At 42.8% G+C, this 21,380-nt stretch overlaps 1 protein-coding gene across 3 annotated transcripts in view; it reads left to right on the forward strand.

The window, feature by feature from the left end:
* The window catches only part of MAP3K20 (mitogen-activated protein kinase kinase kinase 20), a 178,905-nt gene that overhangs the window by 132,368 nt on the left and 25,157 nt on the right, over positions 1-21,380 (forward strand). For 2 of the 3 annotated variants that reach the window (XM_059394178.1, XM_059394177.1), the window contains exons 11-16: positions 36-171; positions 12,071-12,115; positions 14,017-14,047; positions 14,142-14,281; positions 18,762-18,824; positions 19,817-19,909. In XM_059394178.1, coding sequence (XP_059250161.1) covers positions 36-171; positions 12,071-12,115; positions 14,017-14,047; positions 14,142-14,281; positions 18,762-18,824; positions 19,817-19,909 — 508 coding nt within the window. Of the gene's footprint in view, positions 1-35; positions 172-3,881; positions 9,484-12,070; positions 12,116-14,016; positions 14,048-14,141; positions 14,282-18,761; positions 18,825-19,816; positions 19,910-21,380 lie in introns of those variants that run through there. The other variant, XM_059394179.1, reaches the window with a different exon arrangement.

Raw genomic sequence — 21,380 nt, forward strand, 5'->3', positions numbered from 1 at the left:
CAAAGCTGAGACTTAAACCAGTCATCCCCATGCAGGTGCGAAATTGAGGCAACTCTCGAGAGGCTGAAGAAACTCGAACGGGACCTCAGCTGTAAAGAGCAGGAGCTCAAAGAACGGGAAAGACGTCTGAGGATGTGGGAGCAAAAGCTGACAGAGCAGTCCAACACCCCGGTGAGTGCTCCCAACAGGGTGGCTCAGTCCCCCCACTTAGAAGCTATAGCCTAGTGGGGCAGCATGGCCGCCCTCCCCTGGCCCCCTCCCCACTGCCACCTTCTCACTTCCTGCCTCCTGCCTGCACGGGAAAGGGGCTGCGTTTACACTCAAGTAGCACACAGATCTAATTTCAATTAACAAAAGGCCAGAAATGTAAAAGAAAAGCTTAGCCCATTTCTGTTAGAACTGTTATTGTCAGTGTGTTTGTACGTTAGGATTACAAAAATAAAATGCAGTATATTTTCATACCATCTGTTAGATCCCCAGAGCGTGTGCCTAAAGGCTGATTAACTCCATGGAGTCTATCAGTAATTAATAAACATAACGCTGAGGCAGCTAGCTGTCTAAGAGTTTTGATGTGGCAGAACTTAACCAAATCTTCCTCCTAAAAAAAAGCAAATTTAGTGACATATAAGTGACAAGCATTAATATTCCTTGCTTGATTTAGTGTTCTAATCATGGCAGCAAAAGATTGGAAAAAGACTTCCCTTGAGACAAGCCTCCAGTATTTACTACACTTAGGAAATACCTTGGTTTTCTTCCAAGTCTTCTGCTGAGAGGAAAATAAAAATTCTTTTTAAGGAATTCACTAGGTATATATTGAGCTTGTGCCTACATCTTGCCATGATATATTAAAGTCTAATCAAATTTTTAGGATTCTTCCCTATTTTGAATGATTTATCATTTTAGGAATTAAGTTTATCATTGGTTTTTTCAGGGTTTTTAATGGGGAGTTTTGTCCACTTTCAAATCACAAGTAATGGTGAGATTAGAGGTAAACTTGTTATGTATTTTAAATTCATTTTTGATAGTTGCTGTGGCAGTCACACAAAAAAGATACTTAAATGCCCTTCACTTGGTGATCTTTAAAAAGCTTTCCTATTTTTAAAAGCCTTAATCTTCATTAAGCAGCCAGTGCCCAGTTGCAAAGTATTTTCCAGTGTCTAAAGAATAAAATAGTTTTGCCTCCTTTTCCAATTCATGTGGAGAAGCAACCTGATATCCACAAAACGAAAACACAGTGAAGTTAACTGTTTATTATCAGATTTAACTTTTTCCCAAAATGACTTTGGCTGTGCAGGGATTTCCAAAGTAAGGACTGAATTGCTACACAAAACTGCCATGGGACATTAAAAGGTATCACAATTTATAAGTTCAGTGAATTTAACTTGCCTCTCAAGAAGGAAGTGGAAGGAAGTCTCCTGTTCTGGTTGAATTGGTCCCAACTGGCGGACTCAGAAAGCATCGCCCTCAGGGTCTGTGAGGAGCACGGCTTCTCCCCCAAGTTTCTTCCCCAGCTGAGGAGAGGCAGGACTGTGGTGGTCTTCTCAAGGCTCAGAGGTGTTTTTTTTTTTTTTTAAGTACATTGAAATCTTAAGCTCTAAAGCACTGCATGTCTTGACTCCTTCTAAATGTAGCATTGTCAGAAAAATACTCTAAACTACCTATTACAGTCTGCCTTAGAATCTTTCTTTGGTTTATTGGCATTAGTTTTGCTAAGAAATCATGGGCTGCCTTGCACACACTATTGCTCTTAGTAACATAGTTGTGTAATAAATAATGAGACCCTAGGAGTGCTCAGTAGGTTGTATGCTTGCATTTTAACTCCAGAAAACTTTCTGTAAAGGAACTGCTTCGAAGGCTACCATCTAACAATGGACAGCATGAAGCATGATCTCAGAGATTTTCTTCCCCACTTTTTTTTTTTAACCTTTGAGGGCTAAGTTTTCTTTCTTACAGTATTTGCTTTTAATGTCTCTTCTGCTTAGAGCTGGTATTTCTGAAGGAAAGAAAGTTTGTGCTCAGGTGTTTTCTAAGTAGGTATTTTCTTTCATCCTTACATCAGTTTCTAGTTGACTTTAAATGAGGTTTCTGAGAGAAAGATAAAATAAGCCTTTTTAAAAGGAAGTAGCTGGAGGCTTAGTCTTCCTGTATATATGTAGCCTCATCTTAATTATGAAAGTTTAACATTTATGTAACTTCATAAAAGATGGAATTATTGGATTTATTTCAAGGAAGGATGCTGTTTTCCTTCCTGAAATTAAAAAACTAGTTGAAATCATCTGGGCAGATGAATTCTCCCTACAAAATTTCGGACAGTGGTTTTTTTTAATGATTGTTATAGCTTGATGTAGAAATTTTATTGCTATTCAAAATAAAAACTTATTTGAGAGACATCTGTGTTGAGAACTTAACATAATGTGAGGAAGGACCCATGAAATAATAAAATAAATCAGGAAGAAAGTGCTCCCTAAGAAAATCTAACAATTGAAAACAAATCTGAAAAGCTGGGAAGTTTGACTGCAAGGAAAGTAATATCCTGTTTCCGGTGTTAAAGGAGCTAAAGCAATTCTTTTCTTCCATATAACTGGTACTTTTTAGCTGAAGCATGTGAAATTCTTCATGAGCTAACAACTCTGGCAATCTTTTCCTAATAGAGTAAGATAACTTTTTTTAAAAGCTCAACTCCAGGGGGCGCCTGGTTGGCGCAGTTGGAGGAGGATGCCACTCTTGATCTCGGTGTCATGAGTTCAAGCCCCACAGTCGGTGTAGAGATCACTTCAAAAAACAAAAACAAAAACAACCCCCCCCCCCTGAAAACTCCAGTTTAAAAATTAGGAAATTGGCCTTAAAATGTGTACTTACATCCAGGATGTTACGGTTACTTACCCCATATGTTACTTGTACATTTTTTATCATAAAGTTACCAATATTTAAGCAACACCAAAAATATAAGCCTCAATTGCTTATTCCTCAAAAGAAGAGGTAGTAACCCTTTTTAGATCATGCCAGTTCTAGCTCTGAAATATGATCAACACTTATGGGAACAGGTTAGCTGTCCAAAATAATTATATAAGGTAGAAAATAGATGTGAGAGGGGCAATTCCTAGAAAACAAATTCTGCTAAAAGGACGCTTAGAGAATAAAGCAAAAGGTAACAGTTTAAATTAATACTAATTTCCTCTCCTCCCAGTTGTCATCTGTATTTACATACTTATTTATACTTAAGTATTAGAGACATCTAGAATTTGTTCACAAATGAACTATGTCATAAGTTGAATAACCAGTATTACATCTGGCTGTAATAAATTATAATGGAAACCAGTGAATTCTAGACTTGTTTTTAGTTTAGATTCAGATAGTAATCTAGATAAAAAGGGAGATTAATGGCCTAGATTTCCGTAGAAGGGTATTGACTACCGAACTGTTCTCCTACTTCCTCTAAGCTTTATTCTTTGGTACAAGGTTTCTTGATTTTTTTTTTTTTTACTTGAGATTTAATCTCTACTTAATTTCTTTTTTAATTTAATAGTTAGCTAAATGTCTCCGTGAAAGTGAAATTGGGAAAAATTAAGCGCAGTCCTCAAAACTACTTTCAAGTGAAATGAGAGCTTAAAACTCGGAACTTCCTTCCCATGTGAAATTTGGCCTGTTGTGATGCTTTGCAAACTTTTGGTTGTGATTTACTCTGTCATTTATAAATTACGGCAAATACGCTGAAGCCAAACGTGTCATTAAATAAATTCTCTAGTAATTCCCTACATTCATTTGTTTCACTAATCATTTACCTTCTGTGCAGCACCCACTAATTTTGTGGTATCTGTTTGCTTTATTTAAATTGGTCCTAATTTCTCTTTTTACTTCTGTCCTTTCTTCCCTCATGATAGCTTCTCTTGCCTCTTGCTGCAAGAATGTCTGAGGAGTCTTACTTTGAATCTAAGACAGAGGAGTCAAACAGTGCAGAGATGTCATGTCAGATCACAGCAGCAAGTAACGGGGAGGGCCATGGCATGAACCAAAGTCTGCAGGCCATGATGCTGATGGGCTTTGGGGATATCTTCTCAATGAACAAAGCAGGAGCTGTGCTGCATTCTGGGATGCAGATAAACATGCAAGCCAAGCAGAATTCTTCCAAAACCACATCTAAGAGAAGGGGGAAGAAGGTCAACATGGCCCTGGGGTTCAGTGATTTTGACTTGTCAGAAGGTGACGATGATGATGATGATGACGGTGATGAGGATAATGACATGGATAATAATAGTGAATGAAAGCAGAAAGCAAAATAATAAAATGGAAAATGTGTGGGAAAATGAAAGAAACTTGCTATCTCAGCCTGTACAAAAACCAGTAAGGAAGTAGAAAACTGAGCACTGAATTTTTAGGCCAATCACATTTCTATGACAGTCATTTCTTGAATGATTTTACTTTTTTTTTTTTCCCCTGCTTACAGAAAAATGGGGGGTTAGTGGGGGAATTAAAGCAGAAAGGTATATTTAATGAGTCAGCAAATGTGGTGCCTGATTATAGAAATCTGTGATTTTATTACAATATAGTAGTTTTAACTAATTACATTGTAGCTTTTTTTTAAACAAATACTTTAATGTTTGTATTTGATTTGATTTCATTTATTTAATTGCTTAAGAAGACTTACATTTTGAAAAAGCACTCTTACCTCCTAATTCTTCTCTGACACTGATTTTCCTGTAACACACTACATTTTTTTTCTTATGGCAATACACTGCACTGTCAGAAATAATTGATAATGACTACAAAATCTAACAATTAAAAAAATTGAGATGAAAGAAGACTATAACAAATACTTCTTCAGAAATACCGAAATGCCACGAATTTTCAATACTTAATGGCACAACTACTCACAGTAAAACCTGAGAAATGTTCTCAGTAATACACTAGAAGAAGAAATACTCTCATTTGAAGCCAACAGCAGATGTTGCAGGCTTTCATACCAGTGCTAGCCCTGGAAGCTTCTGAACAACACTGTCATCTGAGGCTTAGTTTCTAAAAGGAGAAAGAGATGGTCTTAAAGGGCTGCTTGCAAGCTGATATCAAGTGGGGACACAGACCCGCTCTGCACCCCCAGTGGGAAAGGAGCATCGTGGGTTCTAGATATATGTAGAGAGGTTTTAAAGAGGGAACTAAAGATTATGAAAGCAATGGCAAGGATAAGTTATACTTACTGAGTCAGAAGTATAGGATGAAGGGTCCTTTTTATATCAAATCCAGCCTTCCAGAGTGGTCTTTTTTTTTTTTTCTTTTAACCCTGACTCAGCCATGCCAGTGTTAAACAGAAGTAAATGTAGGTGTCTCTCCGAAAACCTAGTTCGCCAGAGTAATAGTCTCAGAATGTTATATTTGTCAAAGTTTGTTTAAACTATAAAACACTGATTAAAAAAAAAACTACAAAACACTGTGTGTGTGTGTGTGTGTGTGTACACACACACACACACACACAGAAAGGCCAAGGCACAAAAACTTTTTTTCAGCCTGTATTGGAAAAAAGTGCCATTCATTTGACTATTACACTAAAATACTTCTGATGGTTCTTTTTATGGGAAATTTAAGAAAGTATATCATCACAGATATTACTAATACTATTTCCAAGTATATTCAGTCATAAAAAGCTTCTCAAAATTTGAAACATGACATGCTTCTAATCCCTATTAACAGCTGAAAAATATCACAGAATGATCAGTACGCTGTGCCAGCTTTGTTTGGAGAAAAATAACCATTAAAATGTTCTGGGTGTGAAATGTAGCATAGCCTATATACCAGAGTGATAAAGAGAAGAATCTGGAGTCAAATTAGGATTTAAAACGGCTGTGCAATCTGTTAAAAATTATTTAGCCTCTGTGTGTCTGTTCATTTTTGACATGGGAATAATAACAGGACCCACTTCAAAGGACTGTTGTGAGGATTAAGTGAAATAATGTATGTAACACAGTGTGTGTGTTTTATGAACACAGTACCAGGCCCATAGCAAGTGGTCAGTCAGTGTTAGCCAGCGAAAAGTTGCTAAAAAAAAATAAGTAGTTACAGTAACCTGGAGAACTAAACATCAATCTCAAGTCATGCTTGTTGAGTCACAGGAAATGGAAGTTAAAGTGAATGGCTTGCAGGAAAGGTAGAAGAGAACACTCCTAGAATGTAAACCATATAAACAAATTTAATATGTTGCTCTTTGAAGACTACGCAGCTGAGGAATCGGCAGACTCTTCCACCACCCACAGACTAGGTAAAAACAACGGATAGGCAGACCTTTCCCCTAGAAGATGGGTGCCCTAGGAGCCTACATGGTAGCACCACGAGCGGTGCTGGCGGTGCCCAGGCACGAACACGTAAAGGCATCCTGGCTATGCTCAGCAGAGCAGTGCTCCCTCCCTCAAGCTGAGGCCCTCAAACAGAACCTCTGGAAGCAGGGCAGAGGGCTGGTTTTCAACTCTTGACTTCAGGGCACATCGGAGTCACTGTGGTCCAGCAACCTGAAGGAGAGAACCAAAGAGGAAGCAGTTTAAAAGCCTCTTGCCCATCTTTTGGGGTAAAGAGAAAGTCATCTGTTCCACGGATACTCACTGAGGCCCCTGTCTGTGCCTGGAACAAGTTCCAGGGCACAGCAAGGGGGCCATGCTTGCACTACAGGACATCCATGTCCGCAGAGCCTGACATAAACAAAACAAATGCCTTATTAGTACCTAAACGGTTGACAAGTGCATGCTGAGAAGGGGAGCGGGGAAAGAGGATGACACATGGGGGAGTGCCACGGAGTGGACAGTGTGGGCAGAGAAGGCTGCACTGGTAAGAGGATCTCTGTGAATTTTGGGATCTGTGCACTTCACGTAAGAATGTAAACCCTCTCAGTTAAGAATCATCGTCAACAAAATTAGAACACATAAATAGATAGGAATAGAAGGAAACTGACATTTTTCTTCATTTACATATAAGCCTATTATAATTACACATAAAATTTCGGTGCCTTCATGAAAGTAGCCAATTAGGGCAAAAGAGAAAGGTAATAGGACGCTATACTCAGACTAAGGTTTTACCATTAATGAGGTAATAGTTCCCAATAAAAAAATTTTTTTAACAATAAAAAAATTGAGATGAAAGAAGACTATAACAAATACTTCTTCAGAAGTACCGAAATGCCACGAATTTTCAATACTTAATTTTCAATACTTACTCACAGTAAAACCTTGAAGTAAAAACTTGAGAGTAAAATCTCTCAAGTGCTGTCACTTTCCTCACCAGTATCCCCCAGGATGGCTGTAGCTCAGTACTCTACCAAAAAGAAACCTCATTGGTTTAGGATACAGCAGAATTGAAAGCTTCAGTGAGAAGCTTAAAATTGTTCTCCACTTGGAATTCTACTGTAACTACCACATGGCATTATTTTACTCTCTTGTTCCAAATCAGTGTCTTTCTGTGGGTTTGAACATCCCTAAAATCTGAATCATATAAACAGAATTTAAAAGTGGTCTCACTCTATCTGTAAAGATGATTTAGAAGATCTTTAGACTCTATTATTAGTTTTATCACTTCTTAAAAGAACTGTTTATTACATAGAATTTCTAAAGACGATGTTAATTGTGCTGCCTCTAATTCACTTTTCAGATCAGTTTTTGAAATGGCAAATTCTTGCTGCTGGATGTATTTCCAATTACCTGACTTACAAGAACGTACATTTATAAAGAGAATAAAGAAACCCTAAGAAATTGAGAGATTCAAAATAATAATTGAAACTCTGTGGTAATATCGTCAGAGTCCTACAACTGAGAATATAATTAGTCTTTTTTTCTGTATTCAGAAAGCCGATCATACAGAATTTGAGAACATCCTGCCAGCCACTCTCATCTGGGACCCCTAATGGTGTTTGCAAGTGCTGGGGCAGAGTTTGGGTCCTCACAGGGACCAGGGGTGCGGTTGAGTGCCCAGCACCCCTGGGCAGCTCCACCCACAGTACCAACAGCAGTGCCCCTCCCCCCACTGAGAAACTTGCTAACCCTGACAGTTTCAGTTCTCCAACTCATCCCCCCCCCACCCTGCCCCTAAACAAACTTGCTCGACTCAAAAGACGCAGTTTCAAAATGACAGCTACTGTACAATCTGAATTATATAGGTTGGCGACATTTATCTTAAATCCCCACTTGTGGAAAAATGGTTTCTTTCCCCTGGTGGAAACGTCATAAAACAGCAAAATGTACCTAGGGGAGGGGCTCACTCTCCTCTATCACACTAACCCAAAATAAATAAAACAGAAACACATCCCTGAGGAAGCTTCAGTCCTGCAGAGCAGTCAGGTTAATTTAAAAGGGCCTTCTGTTGAAGGAAAATCACATTTTAATATTTTATACTTAACCCAGGGGAAGGGGTTGAAGGCATAGAGTACCCTTGTTTGGGATGCTCCGGAAAGGCTGAGGGCCAGCGTTCAGCCAGTGATTTCTAACAGGCAGCAGATTTGTTAGACCTAAGCAACCGCTGAGCTATTCAAAACGGATCCCCATTAAAGTCAAGGAATGGGAGGCGAGGTGCGGCAGAGAGCTGGCGTGACTTCTCTGGGATGTACAGAACTTCAGTCCTCGGCGCGCTCTCTGGAGTAGGGAGCGTTTCGTACAAGCTCATTAGAAAAGCTATTCGGAGTTCAACATTGATACTTTTTTGGGTTTTTGCTAACACTAGACTCGTTGCGGGCCTGTTAACAACCAGCAGTGTCTCACCACACCACGTTCGTAATAGGGCATCATTTTTCTATAATCAGGCACCTTTTGCGGCTTTGGAGTCAGGCTGTTTACCTGTTCTGGCTTTAAGCCTGGCCAGAGAGAAGAATCTGGTCTGTTCTCTAGATTGTGGCATAGCCTGCAAATAGTAGCATTTCTGCCATGGAAAACGAGTGTGCACCAGGGAAGCCGAGAGCTAGCAGGGTTCCCCTCGGGCTCAGCCGAATTGCATTCTGTGACCTGAGGAGGGGCGGGGAGCTTTTGGGCATGTGATTACTGACTTTACAACTAGCATTTTCAGCACCTACCTTAATTATTTTATATAATGTGCAGAATAGTTTATCTTTTAACGTCAGGTACAGTACACTGCACAAACTGCTTTTGCACTCTTTGAACAAATTTTGTACTAAATAATAGAAAATATTTATACTGAGTGTGCGCTTTGAATAGAGGATGGCATCACTTTTTTTTTTTTTTAACAAAACCTTTTTTCCTCAACTATTCAATTACAATGTTATTCTGAGCAAATCCTATGCCAAATATCGTGTATAATGTTTGTATGGAAGATTCCGTTTCACTCATGTGTGGTAAGACGACTCAGATATCGATTTCGTAGTTGGAATTTGATATTCCAGCACGGAGTCCACAATGTATTCGGAAATCTAAGTTGGTGTCATACATTTCATTTTGATGTGAACTTTTCTCTGCTTTTCTTTGTTTTAAGACTCCATTTTGCAATAAACGTTTTGACAGTAAATCCCTTTGTTATGTGTTGCTGTGTATATCCGATCTTTGTTAGATTGGATTCCTAACATCCTTGGAAGGCATCACTGTCACACACATGCACACAAATATGAGATTTTCTCTCCTGAAATCAGTTGGGTGTAAGTAACGAATCGGTCGAGTGACGGGACAGTCACGAGGTGTTTTTTTTTTTTTTTTAAATCCCCAAAGAATGAAAATCTTAAAGCTCACCCTACAGCAGACACATGCTAAGAAGGTACAGAGAGCATAAAGGAAATGGTAAACCACGATGTGGCTGGAGATCATTAACTCTTACCCCCGGTTTTCCCAAATTCAAACCGTCTTGAAGCAGTGCCTGGCTCCTGCCTTCCCCTCACTGATTTCTGCCAGCCTGGGGCAGGAGTCCTGCCGGAGGGGTTAGCAAACCGAATCTATGCCTTTCCCTCTTGGAGTCATCTTCAGCCACTCTCAGAACTCTTCCCTTCTCCTTTGGACCCTAAAACCAAATATATTAGTTTTGATTAGTAGTGACATACAACTTTTATTTAAGAAATACTTATTTACCTATTTTGTTTAGCACACCATTCAGGGACTGTATACAAACAAAACACGACACATCCCCCCACTCCCCAGAGCGGCTAACCTTGATGCAGGGAAATAGTTCTGTAACTCAGTCTGTTGGTCCTCGAACTCTTCGGAGAAGTTCCTTATTTCACATCGGTTTCCGTGATAGGCAAAGGGAATGACACGTTTCTGCAGCTGTATTCAGCTGCCCTGTGAAGATGTAAGACCTGTCATATATTTTCTGTGATCAAATTCAGTTTTAGATTTTCTTCAAGTCATTTTCCTTTCTGCATCCTTGAAGCAGGTGAGTGCCTGTGACGATTCCAACATATGTCAAGTATTTCAGAGGAGGAGAGGGGCAATCCTGAGGGAGCGAGGGCACCTGGGTACATACAGAATAGCAGTGATTTCTATGCTTGCCACTTAGCGTAATATTCAAACCCTACGCATTCAAATATATTATAACTTTCGGGTTTGGGTTCTTTTTCTTTTTTCTTTTTTTTTTTCTATAATCTACTTAGCTCCCTAGAGATTTTGACCACTGCCAGAGAGAATTTTAAGCATTTTAAGCAAAGCTGTTAAGTATTTTCCTTTATCCTCCATCACATCCAGTGCTCCGGTAAGGCAAATGTGCCCACCTTCCTTCCTCCCTTCCTGTCCCCTACACCACTGTTTCGACTTCTTGCTTCTCCTCACCCAGAGTAACTTCTCTGTTCCTTGCCCTGTAGTACCCAGCTCAACCCACCCTGCCTTCCGTTCCCCCCACCTTAGTCTGTGAAACCCTCGCTTTTCCCTGGAAAATCCACAGGCACTGAATTCTGTACCAGAGAATTGAGCATTTTAGTTACTGTACCTCGCAGTCGTATTCATTCAGCAACATGGTTCAACAAAAATGTACCCAGGATCGTATGGCAGGCACTGCCAGGCACCAAGTGAACCGGCACGAAGGCAGCCTTGAACTCCTCCATCTATAATCCATATTTGTTTCACCCCCATTAAATTAAAAGCTGCTGGAAGGGAGGGGCATACTGTTCCTAGCTGGGATTAGAGCATGTGAGTTCAAAATATTTGCAGATTAGAAGGATTAACTCACCCACCCTCTGATTTTTAGAGTAATAGTAAAAGCAACCAAATGCAACTTTTTTCAACTCATTCACAAAAAAATATTTTAACAAAGGTTGCAAGACACTGCCATGTTATGAGAAATCCAACCATTCTGGTAAGGTAAGTTAGTTAAGGCTAATGGCTGTGGCAGATTTTTTCATGCAAGACACAGGACACACCAGTTTTTTTCAGATCATGTAGGCATGTCTCATTTAGGCTGTGGTCATGGGCATCTATTCAAGCAAGAAGCTCTCTAGCTTTGAAAATGATGCAGGCTAAAGTTCTTTTGCAGAGATGCCTTTCGTGTCTACACTTAACAGGGAGGTTAGTTGAGTTTTCATTACAGCAAACTCTGCACCCTGGGTTTCTTGGGACAGAGTCCCATCTCACTTGTCCTTTTTCATCCATGGGTCCTAATATTTGGTTAATGCAAGTCATTTGCTTAACCACTTAGAAATTCTCCTGTAAGAAGAAGCATGCAAGTCATCTGATCACCAAGGGGTTGGTTGCTTTGGAATTTTCCTTAATGATCATATGATCCCCATGTTGACTAGGAGTTTCAAAGGAGGCTCTGGTATCTGGCAAACGTCAGAAACTCCTTAACTGCCAAGGCCTGTTGCGGGAGGTGTGTGTGCCAAGTACCAAGAGAGGACACTCTCAAGATCTACGGTCCCACTGCCACAGCTCACCAAGGGCAAGGAGTTGTTACAGAGAAGAAGCTGGTGCCCGCGGTTGGCTTCTGTGGGCACGATGCTTGAAGCACTGCGAAATTCCCCATAAAGTCAGGAAAGGGGCTTCCCATTGAACGTAACCTGCAGGAGGAACCCAGCCAGAGCAGCAGCCAAAAGCTAAGATGGGAAGACAAGGGATAAACCAAAAGGACAAGGATAATATTGCTTTTGTTTTTCACTGCATTCATATTTCCCATGCAGCTGCTGCCCTCCTTTGAGATTGGCTCATGGACTGAAGACGACGTGGTAAGCTGGCTTCTGTTAACGCCTAGTTTGGCCCCGGGCAGGTGGTTCAGACATTCGTCCACAAGTCACAAATGCAGCCAGAGGGGTCTGGGCCTTAGGAAAGTCGCACTAGGAGAAGTTGACAAATTCCTTGTTTTTCTATTTTTAATGCAGTAATGATTTAAAATAAGGCCTCAAGAGCAAAGCAAGTATCTCTTCAAATCTTACAAGAGGATTCCACCTCCCTATTTGCTCTGAAAGGTATTCCAGAATACGATCGTGAATACCAATGACAACGTTACGGGAGTGATCCAGGATACCAAGTGAACATATGTGAAAAAAAAAAAAAAAAATCGATCTTAAGTTTTCCTAAAATACCAGGGATGGACTTGAACCACAGCGGAGAAAGATCTGGTAAAGGCAGTGCTAGCTGGGATTCTGCTGAACTGGGTTTCCTTCCTACCTCAGGCCTGTTTGGAAGTGACAGGTCCATCTTTACTCTGGCCTTCCCAAGGAGGAATGGCCATGAGCGCCCAGACATTCTCTGCAGCTGGAGCCAGAGGACAAGGACAGATTATTTCAGTCCAAAGGAAGTTCTAGACCTTACATGTGGGTAGAAACCCTGAGGGGCAATCCTTCTTAGGCTGTTGCATCTCGCTGTTTCTTTAGTGAAAGGTCCAGAGGATTCTTGATCAGAGACCCCAGGGGCTTATGTCCGTCCAGGTCCCCTGTATATGCTTCAGGTATCCGCATATGAAAAGCAGCGGTAATGCCAGCCTTAGCAAGTCCCCGGCCCAGGGAATAGACCCGAGGCCACAGCGTGCAAGCTCACTACCAGAAACTCTTGGGAAGGTCTGTTTACTTAACTCAACCTGGTTCCTGGACTGGGGCGTTCTCCTTCCTGCCTATGGCATTCTGGTGAAGTAAAACTGCTTTTGATACAAGCTAACTTCTTTGGCTTATAGTACAGGGTGAGAAAACCTGGCGCCACTTGCCTCTACTTCTTTCCATTCCTCGGGCCTCATCGACTGTAAAGTTCCCACCGGCCCTGCTTAACAAGGAAAAACAACTTAGGATCTCCTTTATTCATGGGCCTGGATAGAATCTCTTTATCTCCAGCTGAAAAGCTGGCCCATCTCATTTGAGAAGAAAGTTTTTATTTTATATATAGATAGGTAGATAAGATAGATAGATCTTATTTGACAGAGAGAGACACAGCGAGAGAGGGGGGAAAAAGCAGTAAGCTCTAACAGTTATTTTTAGTCTTTGCTCTGAGGTCGAATGGTTTTCAAGCCGTGTAAATAAAATCCCAGGGTCAAGGACTCCCCAGAGAATTGCTGGGACTGGGTCTGGCCTCCCTTCCATCTATGTGAGAGGCTACCAGTAAACACGTGCCAAGGGAAATTTAAGGACTGAGGGTCACTGGGTCCAACTTCTTTCTACACAGGAAGCTCCCAGCTGTAACTTGTCTTGGGCCACGCAGCTACTTCCTGACCAGGCCTAGAACAAAGGGCACATTCTGCCCAGTCCTTCTGTCCACTGCTGTGCAGTCCCTGTTCCTCATACAGTTCCCGGGTACACCAGTACCCCTTGGCAACCCCAGGGACCACCAGCAGGGGAAGAGAAAAATCATTATAAGTAAGAGCCTTTTTAAAGAATTTTTTTTAAATTTCCCAAATAAGGAGGAAAACCAACATTCCCTTAAGTGTCCGAAGGCTTCCACGAGGAGGGCTTTCTCCTCCTTGAAAGCTTAAAGTTTTAAAACCATAAAACAAATGTCTTTCGTTCTCCCTTTGTGGGTGAGTCAGAAAATTACGGTACAAAATTGGTTATTTTAATCGACTGAAAGTGTGTTTTACTGTGACGGCTTGCCACTGAGCACTTGTGAATCTTGAAAACCATGTATGTCCTCTCTTTCACAGTATTTTTGGGTTCAGCAGCTCGTCAGAAAAGGCAAGTGGAATAACTTACCCTTCTTAATTCATGCAGTTAACTTTGCTCTGGACAGGGCTTCATCTAATGCTGTTCTGCCTTCTGATCCCTTCAGGGGACTCTTCAGCGGAGATGAGCATATATGCAAGCCTGTTCAAGGAAAACAACATCACAGGAAAGCGACTGCTGCTCCTGGAGGAAGAAGACTTGAAAGACATGGGCATTGTCTCCAAGGGGCACATCATTCACCTGAAGGTACCTCAGAGAGGGAGGACAGTTGGTCAATGATGCTTACTGAGCCCCCACCCCGTAGCAGACCCTGTGTCAGGGGCTGAGGATACACCCACGAACGCACGGGCTCTAGCAGTACTGAAATACTTACACGCCAGCTGGTAACTAGCTGCCGTCCCCATGGGACCCCCTACCCCCTCCTCATAGTCCAACAGCAAAAAAAGGCTTAACACTGGGCACAGCAGAAGTCCCCTAGATACACCCACATATCACTCCAGGGCCTCCAGAAATCTCCAGTCTACTAGAAAAGATAGGTAGGTGTTAATCATGCAAGAAAGATCAAATGACAGCTGTAGGAAATGCCACAAAGGAGGCGTGAGGTTGGCTGAGGGAAGTCAGCTGCAGAGAAGTTAAGGAGGAGAGCTGAAGGACAAGCAGGCGTGAATCTGTGGTGAAGGGGATGCGGGGGGAAGGGGTGTTCCGGGGGTAAGGCACCGCCGGTGGAAAGGAAGAATGGGAGAATGCTGTGTGCCAGGACTAGACACATGGCGGTGGGGTGCCTGCAGAACGGCCCTCCACCCAGCAGACAAGGATGTGACTTCATTTAAGCCCAGGAGGGCTAGGTACCCACTGGGAGTCCCTAAAGACACTGGATCTGTCCACAGACTGGGCAAAGGTGAAGCCACCATAGCACCTCACGTCGTGGGGACAGGCCTTCGGTTCGCCGCGTCTGTAATTCTGACCTGCACCTGACACCACCACGTGGGAAATTTGTCCTTCAATTTCTCAGGAAATCCTAACATGTCCCCTCACACCGTAGTCTTGAACAGTTGCAAAGCTAAACCTGTTCCTGTTGCTGTTGCCTTTATTATTATTTTTTGTAGTTTAGCAACCAGATCTGTTTTGTCTTGCTCTTTAGTTACTCAAACCAGATAATTGCTGGCATCTGTGTGGACATTGTTATTAGTCAGAGGTCTGTTTCAAGAGAGATCTCAGGATAAAATCAGTTTTTTCCCTGAACTTCCTCAATCCCAGTGTGGGTGGATGGAGGAGTGGGCACAGGTTGGAAAGAAGAGAAATCAAAGAAGGAAATGTTTTTAAAAATAAAAATAAAAAAAAATAAAAGCAGCTTCTTAGCCAAATCCACATCTCGCCAAGTCTCTACCTACATAACTACTTTTCCCTTTACTTCAGTTAGAGCCACCAATGTGGCCTTTTCAAAGAAATCCCCTCTGAGATCCAAGGAGAACCCATCTACCTCTGTTCATGGGCCATGGACCCATACAAGGAATATCTTCATAGCCCCTCAGCACTGGCTGGGTGATGCCTTAGCCTTAACCTCACTATCTTTTCCCCCTTAGGATATGGGTAGGAAACCTCATGCCTAAACATACATCGCAATGGCTGACAAGTAATTTAATCTTGACCTCTGGCTGTGGGCACGTCCATCTTGAAAAGCTGAGCTGGCTTACGTGGGCTGCAGTAGGAAAAAATTATTTTCTCTGGTGCAGAGAAATTTTAGGGTTCCAACAGAGCAATGTGGTAAATCTTGTCCTATTTGGCAGAAGACAGATAAGATGCTCCCACATCCCCTTCCCCTCTGCTGTCTTTGATAAAGAACCCAACATTTCCTTAAGGAGCTGTCACGAGGAAAGCGGGTAGGGAAGCTGTACATCACAAAACCATAGTGATTTAAATATCCGAGCTGGCCTAGGACAAAGTGCCCCCTCCATGCTGGCTGGTATCATTAGGGCAAGCGATGGCCAAACTTATTATTATTCAGCAAAATCTGGGAACATGTACTCACTGCAAGTCTGGGCCTGTGCACATACAGAGAAGAATCCGCCCTCAAGGACTGTGCGTCCCAGAGAAGAGAGAAAACATGTACATACAACTTCTCAGAAGAGCCTTGAAAGTTGGGAGCAAAGGAGCTATTCTCTCCCTCTGCTTGGGGGGGGGGGGGGGGGGGGGGGGGGGGGCGGCGAGAGTGGGCTGGACCTGGAGTGGGGTGGACCTTTGAGCTGGATCTTGGAGAAGGGCAGAATTTGAAATGTAGACAGGAACAGGAAAGGCAAGAACAAGAATCCAGACAGAATAAGGAGTTAAGAGAGAAAGATACAGAAGAGAGTATAAGGGAACAGAAAAAAACAGGTCTGATGCAAAGAGTAAGAGGGGACTCTGTCTGATGGAAGCCTCACTTGGTAGGGGAGGCCTCAGGCCCCAGAAGCCAGGGGGAGGCAAGGCCAGACCCGAGACAGCTCAGGGCTTCCGGCCCGGGGTCTGGCATTTGACCCGCTCTGGGGAGTACTGGAAGTTTTGAGATCTGACATGTTTTAAAACTTTGCTTCTGGAAGTTGTGGAGTAGATTAGAAAGGAGAGGCTGGATTTTGAAAGACCAGTTCAGAGGTTATGACACAAAATAATAAGGCCTAGCTGGTGTCATGAAAATGGGAACAGAGAAAGGAAGGATTCCATGGGGAAGAGATCGGTTTGCATGCTCGAGGAGGAGAGCATAGTGAACACACACTGCGACATGGAATGAATGACCTCAAAACTGCCCTGTGGGGTGAAGGTCACCAAAGGTCACATGTTGTAGGATTCCATTTATGTGAAATATCCAGAAAATAGGTAAATTCATCGAGACGGAAAATCGACTAGTGGTTGCCAGGGACTGGGTGGAGGAGGGAATGGGGAGTGACTATGAATGAGCACAGGGTCCCCAGACATTTTGGAACTAGACAGAAGGGAGGACTGCACAGCACAGGGAAGCTACAAAACACTGCTGATGGAGCACACTTCAAAATGGTTAATTTAATGATAGTGAATTTCACCTTGATAAATAAAAAGGAAAGCACAGCCCACGTACACGCCCGACCACATAGTCTTAGGCTGGGATGCTGTCTCTGTCTGATGGTCCATGTGCCTTCAGGAAGGAAGGCTGTGGCAAGGAGAGGTCACAGGAACCTGGGCAGGAGGACAAGAGGGATGCCCACCCAGGAAGTAGGAAGAGGAGGAGAGAATGGTGTCACAGACACCAAAGGTCGAAAGCTTTATAGAAGCATAGTCTAATGCTGCAGAGAAGCCAAGAAACACACACATAGAGAAAAAGTCAGGAGGGGGTCAGGGCAGTGTACCTGGCTCGTGAAGTAGAGTGTCTGCCTTGAGCTCCTAAAGGAGCAGGCCAGTTATCCATGGGGATACCCCAGACCGCCGTGGAACTCAAGGATGAGAAGGCATATGGACATGAAGACTCTCCAGAGAGGGGAGTCGCAGAAGTCCGCCTAAATGCCCAAAGCATGGATGTGTTACTGGCCATGCATGGGGGGCTCGGCCAACATGTGACGCTCCACTAAACTCAGCGGGGTCATGGGTATGTCTAACAAATAAGCTTATATGACAGAGAAAGGTTAAAGGGAAGGGATGTTGGAAGCTTGCTCTGGGTGCTCTGGTATCCACTCATGGAGATATGAGGATTAAATAGTGCTTTGAGCTGGGCCTCTGAGGCTAGGACACCAGGTGACTACCCCCTGGTACCTGTCAGACGTGTTATACACACACACACACACACACACACACACACACACACTCACTCACTCTGTGCTGGCCACTCTCTGCTCTTTCACTAAGGAAAGCACAGTCAGGTCTGCGTACTTTCTCAGAGAGACTCTCAGCCCTTAAATTGTGGGTCATGAAAGCGAACGGTTCTTCTGCCTACCCTTTTGCCACGCAGTTGTCCCTCTCAGCCCGGCTCAGCATCCTTCTCCCTGTGCCCGGAAGCCTTCACGTGGAGGGGCTGTGTGGAAGGAACAGGGCTGAACATCCCTAAGTGTTCATTACATTGTCAAGTGTCAACAGCTTTCACTTCGCTTTGAAAAAGGCATCTAATTTTTCTCACATTGGCACTTTTTTTTTTTTACTCTCTATGTGATACGTTCAGTTCACAGAAGAGCTGGATTATACCTGATGAGTATAAAAAAAAAAAAATCGTGATTTAAATTGTCCTCCTTTCCTTTAAGAGTTCTTTGTGCTTCATTGGGGGAAGGAGTGCTGGACACACACCCAGAGAATAGCCCTTACGATGCAGTAAATCCTTCCGCGAGATTTCAGCCTTGAGGAGTCTCTGGTTATATATTCATGTTCTTTGTCGTTTTTCCCGTAGTTACTGAGGGCGACAAGTGCACTCCATACACCAGAACATGAACTTGTCACAAGTAGACTCTCTACCAGGATTTGAAGAATTGAAGAATGGTCTGAGATTTCCCATCTTTAAAATAACTTCCTGTTCCATTAAATAATGACAAACTACCTATAATACTTTGAACCATCACTTTTAGTCTCCATCGATGGTGGACAATAACATCCCCAAGATATTTTATGGGCTACATAAATAAAGATTGCCTTTATAGATGCACAATAATTTTAATCCTCTTGTGGCACTATCGGATCATTAATAAAGTCATGTGTTTCTTTTTTGTTTTCTGTTTGTTTGTTTGTTTTTTTACAGTCAGCCATTGAGAAATTAACCCACGATTACCTAAACTTGTTTCACTTCCCACCACTAATTAAGGTAAGATTTTTTTTTTTCTACTGAGAATGTGCTATTTTATTGATATATGCACCTGCCACATCCACACCTAGATTGCCAATGTCGGGAACTGTTGTTTGAAGGGAAATTTAATCATTATCTGTCCAACAAAAGGCCCTTTGAGTGAAGAGTAGCATGTGCATAAATTGAACAGGCTTGATTCCTGTTAAGTTGAAATATTAACAACATATTCATGATAAGAACGACACATGACCCCTTAGTGGTAAGGGGAGGTAAGTATTAACACTATAGGTTAGTGCAGTGGCCTCCCACCTGTCTCTGGAGACCTTTGTCCCACACGTAAGTCACTAAAGGAATTCACACGCTGGGGCTCTAGATTATCGCTAGCCCTGGGGGGGGCGGGTTATGGTGGGGGGGGTATTGTCTGAATGATATGTTAGCATCTTTGACACATTATTTTGAATATAGTCTAAAGGCGGATGGCCCATTTTGTTATACAATTAGTAGGTATTTGCAGTTAATACACAGAACTCCGCTCACTCACTCACTCACTGTGGTTTTCCATCTCTGAGCTCCTGGAGGTTCATTCTGTTCCTCCGCTTGGCCCTTCATTGTCATCTGCTCCAGCAGGCACATAGCCCCTCTCTGGGAATAGCTTCCAGACATCTTGAGTGTTAAGAAACTCTCCATCTCCTAGCGTACCTTCAGGTGTTAAGTGCATTTCTAGGGTAAAACTGTACAGTGCAAGAGGCATTGTAAAACCTTGTGAGATGGTGACATTCAATTTGTGGTGTGTGAGATGAATCATGTGGAAATGCTCTCAAAGGCTTACGGTGTCATTTTTCTTGCTTTAAGTAATTGGAATTTGGAGCTTAATCCAAAATAACCAAATGGGAATCAGAAGGTTAAAATGGAAACACTAGTGCTGAAAAACCATCTCTTTTATATGAGAAGGAAAAGTAAAAACACAGCATCCCGTCTGGAATAAATAGTGCTGGGTTTTTCTGTTTTAGGACTCAGTAGATGAACCTAAAGAAAATGAGGAAAAAATTGTGAACCTTGAACTTGTTTTTGGTTTTCACTTGAAACCAGGAACCGGCCCACAGGTAAATCATATTTTAAATCCTTTGGATGAATTTCAGTCTAATCTACTCTTTTTCCCTCTTGGAACTCTATGATTTCATACACCTCTCACCTGCCCCCAATCAGCCAACACCTCAATTCTGAGTAAATTCACAGGCTTCATAAAATGGAATTTGGTTGAAAAGCTGCCAGCCACCTATTCCAGTCTGGGAATCTTACCCTTGTTCAGCGAAGAGTCTTGTGTGAGGCCACCGAAACCACCAAGGAAACTCACAGCAAAGCGTGGGGTGGGGTGGGGTGGGGGTGGGGGCATATCCGAGTGGTTGTTCATGCTGCTGGGCTTCGAGAATCCCATCTTCCTGCGTCTGTTTTAGAATGCTGAGAGTGAGACGACACCCGGAATCGAACTATAAGCAATATGGAAACCCAAGTTATCAGCTGGAAATAGGACAGCAGAGCATTTGGCCAGCACTCTGATTCAGTCAGGCTCCCTCCCTGTATGTTAATTTTAGAATGTGGCACAGTTATTTGACCCAGGTGGCAGGTGAACTGGCATCACCATAGGTCTAAGGTATTTTGGATTACCGTGCAGAGGCAGTCATGACGGTAACTGCTACTCATTGACCACTTACTGTGTTCCAGGCATATGGTACTGGGGTGAAGATGCTGTGGTGTAGATGCTGCTTCCCCCCATGTTACCAATGAGGGACCTGAGGCTCTGTAGGGTCAATGACTTACCCCAGGATTCCCGGGCTAGCAAGCAGCGGAATTAGGATTTGAACACAGACCTCTGGGACCCCAGAACCAAGCTCTTACCTCCTGCGCCATCTATGCCTTTCCCTTGAGGCAGACAGGAGACCTTATGCGTACAGCTTCTTACAACCCCAGCTCCCGTGGGGCTCGTGCAGGTGGCTCACGGCCTGCCACTGATCATAACTCGCTTATACCAGGCCATTCCTGAAACCAGCATTTGGGAGTGACTGGAAATGGTTGGGAGGGCATGAGTGTTACCCAGGGCTTCCAAAGATAAACTCGCTAGACATTGGACAGAGCGTCCCGCCTGTACCTGCAGGTCTACTCGTGCTTCTACTGAATGGAAATCTTCTTCTCCGTTGTCTGGCCACAGAAGCTGGCTGAGTAAAAGTTGCTCTGACTCCAGGTTTCTTGTATGCAAACACTTTCCTTTCTTTCCGCGAGTGGGTCACTGTTCATTCCTGTCCTTAGCAGCAGCTACAGAAAGCAGGCTGGGAGAGGCAGATCCTCTCTCCAACAACCAGGAGCCCTTCTCACCCAGAGATTCTGTAAACTGTGGGCACTCCCAAGTCCATCTGATGGTACACAAATTACATACTTTATCCTGCCTTCTTTGATATCCTCAACTCCAAGGCACTCAAGACTTTCTTTAGACCATCTTATGGCTTGTAGATAGTAAAAGAAGAGGGAAGAATTTTCTTGAGAGAGACTTGTCAAAGCCGTCTCAACCAAGAAAATCAT

The sequence above is a fragment of the Mustela nigripes genome, chromosome 3 (assembly GCF_022355385.1).
Source record: "Mustela nigripes isolate SB6536 chromosome 3, MUSNIG.SB6536, whole genome shotgun sequence".
In the NCBI taxonomy this organism is placed as follows: Eukaryota; Metazoa; Chordata; class Mammalia; order Carnivora; family Mustelidae; genus Mustela; species Mustela nigripes.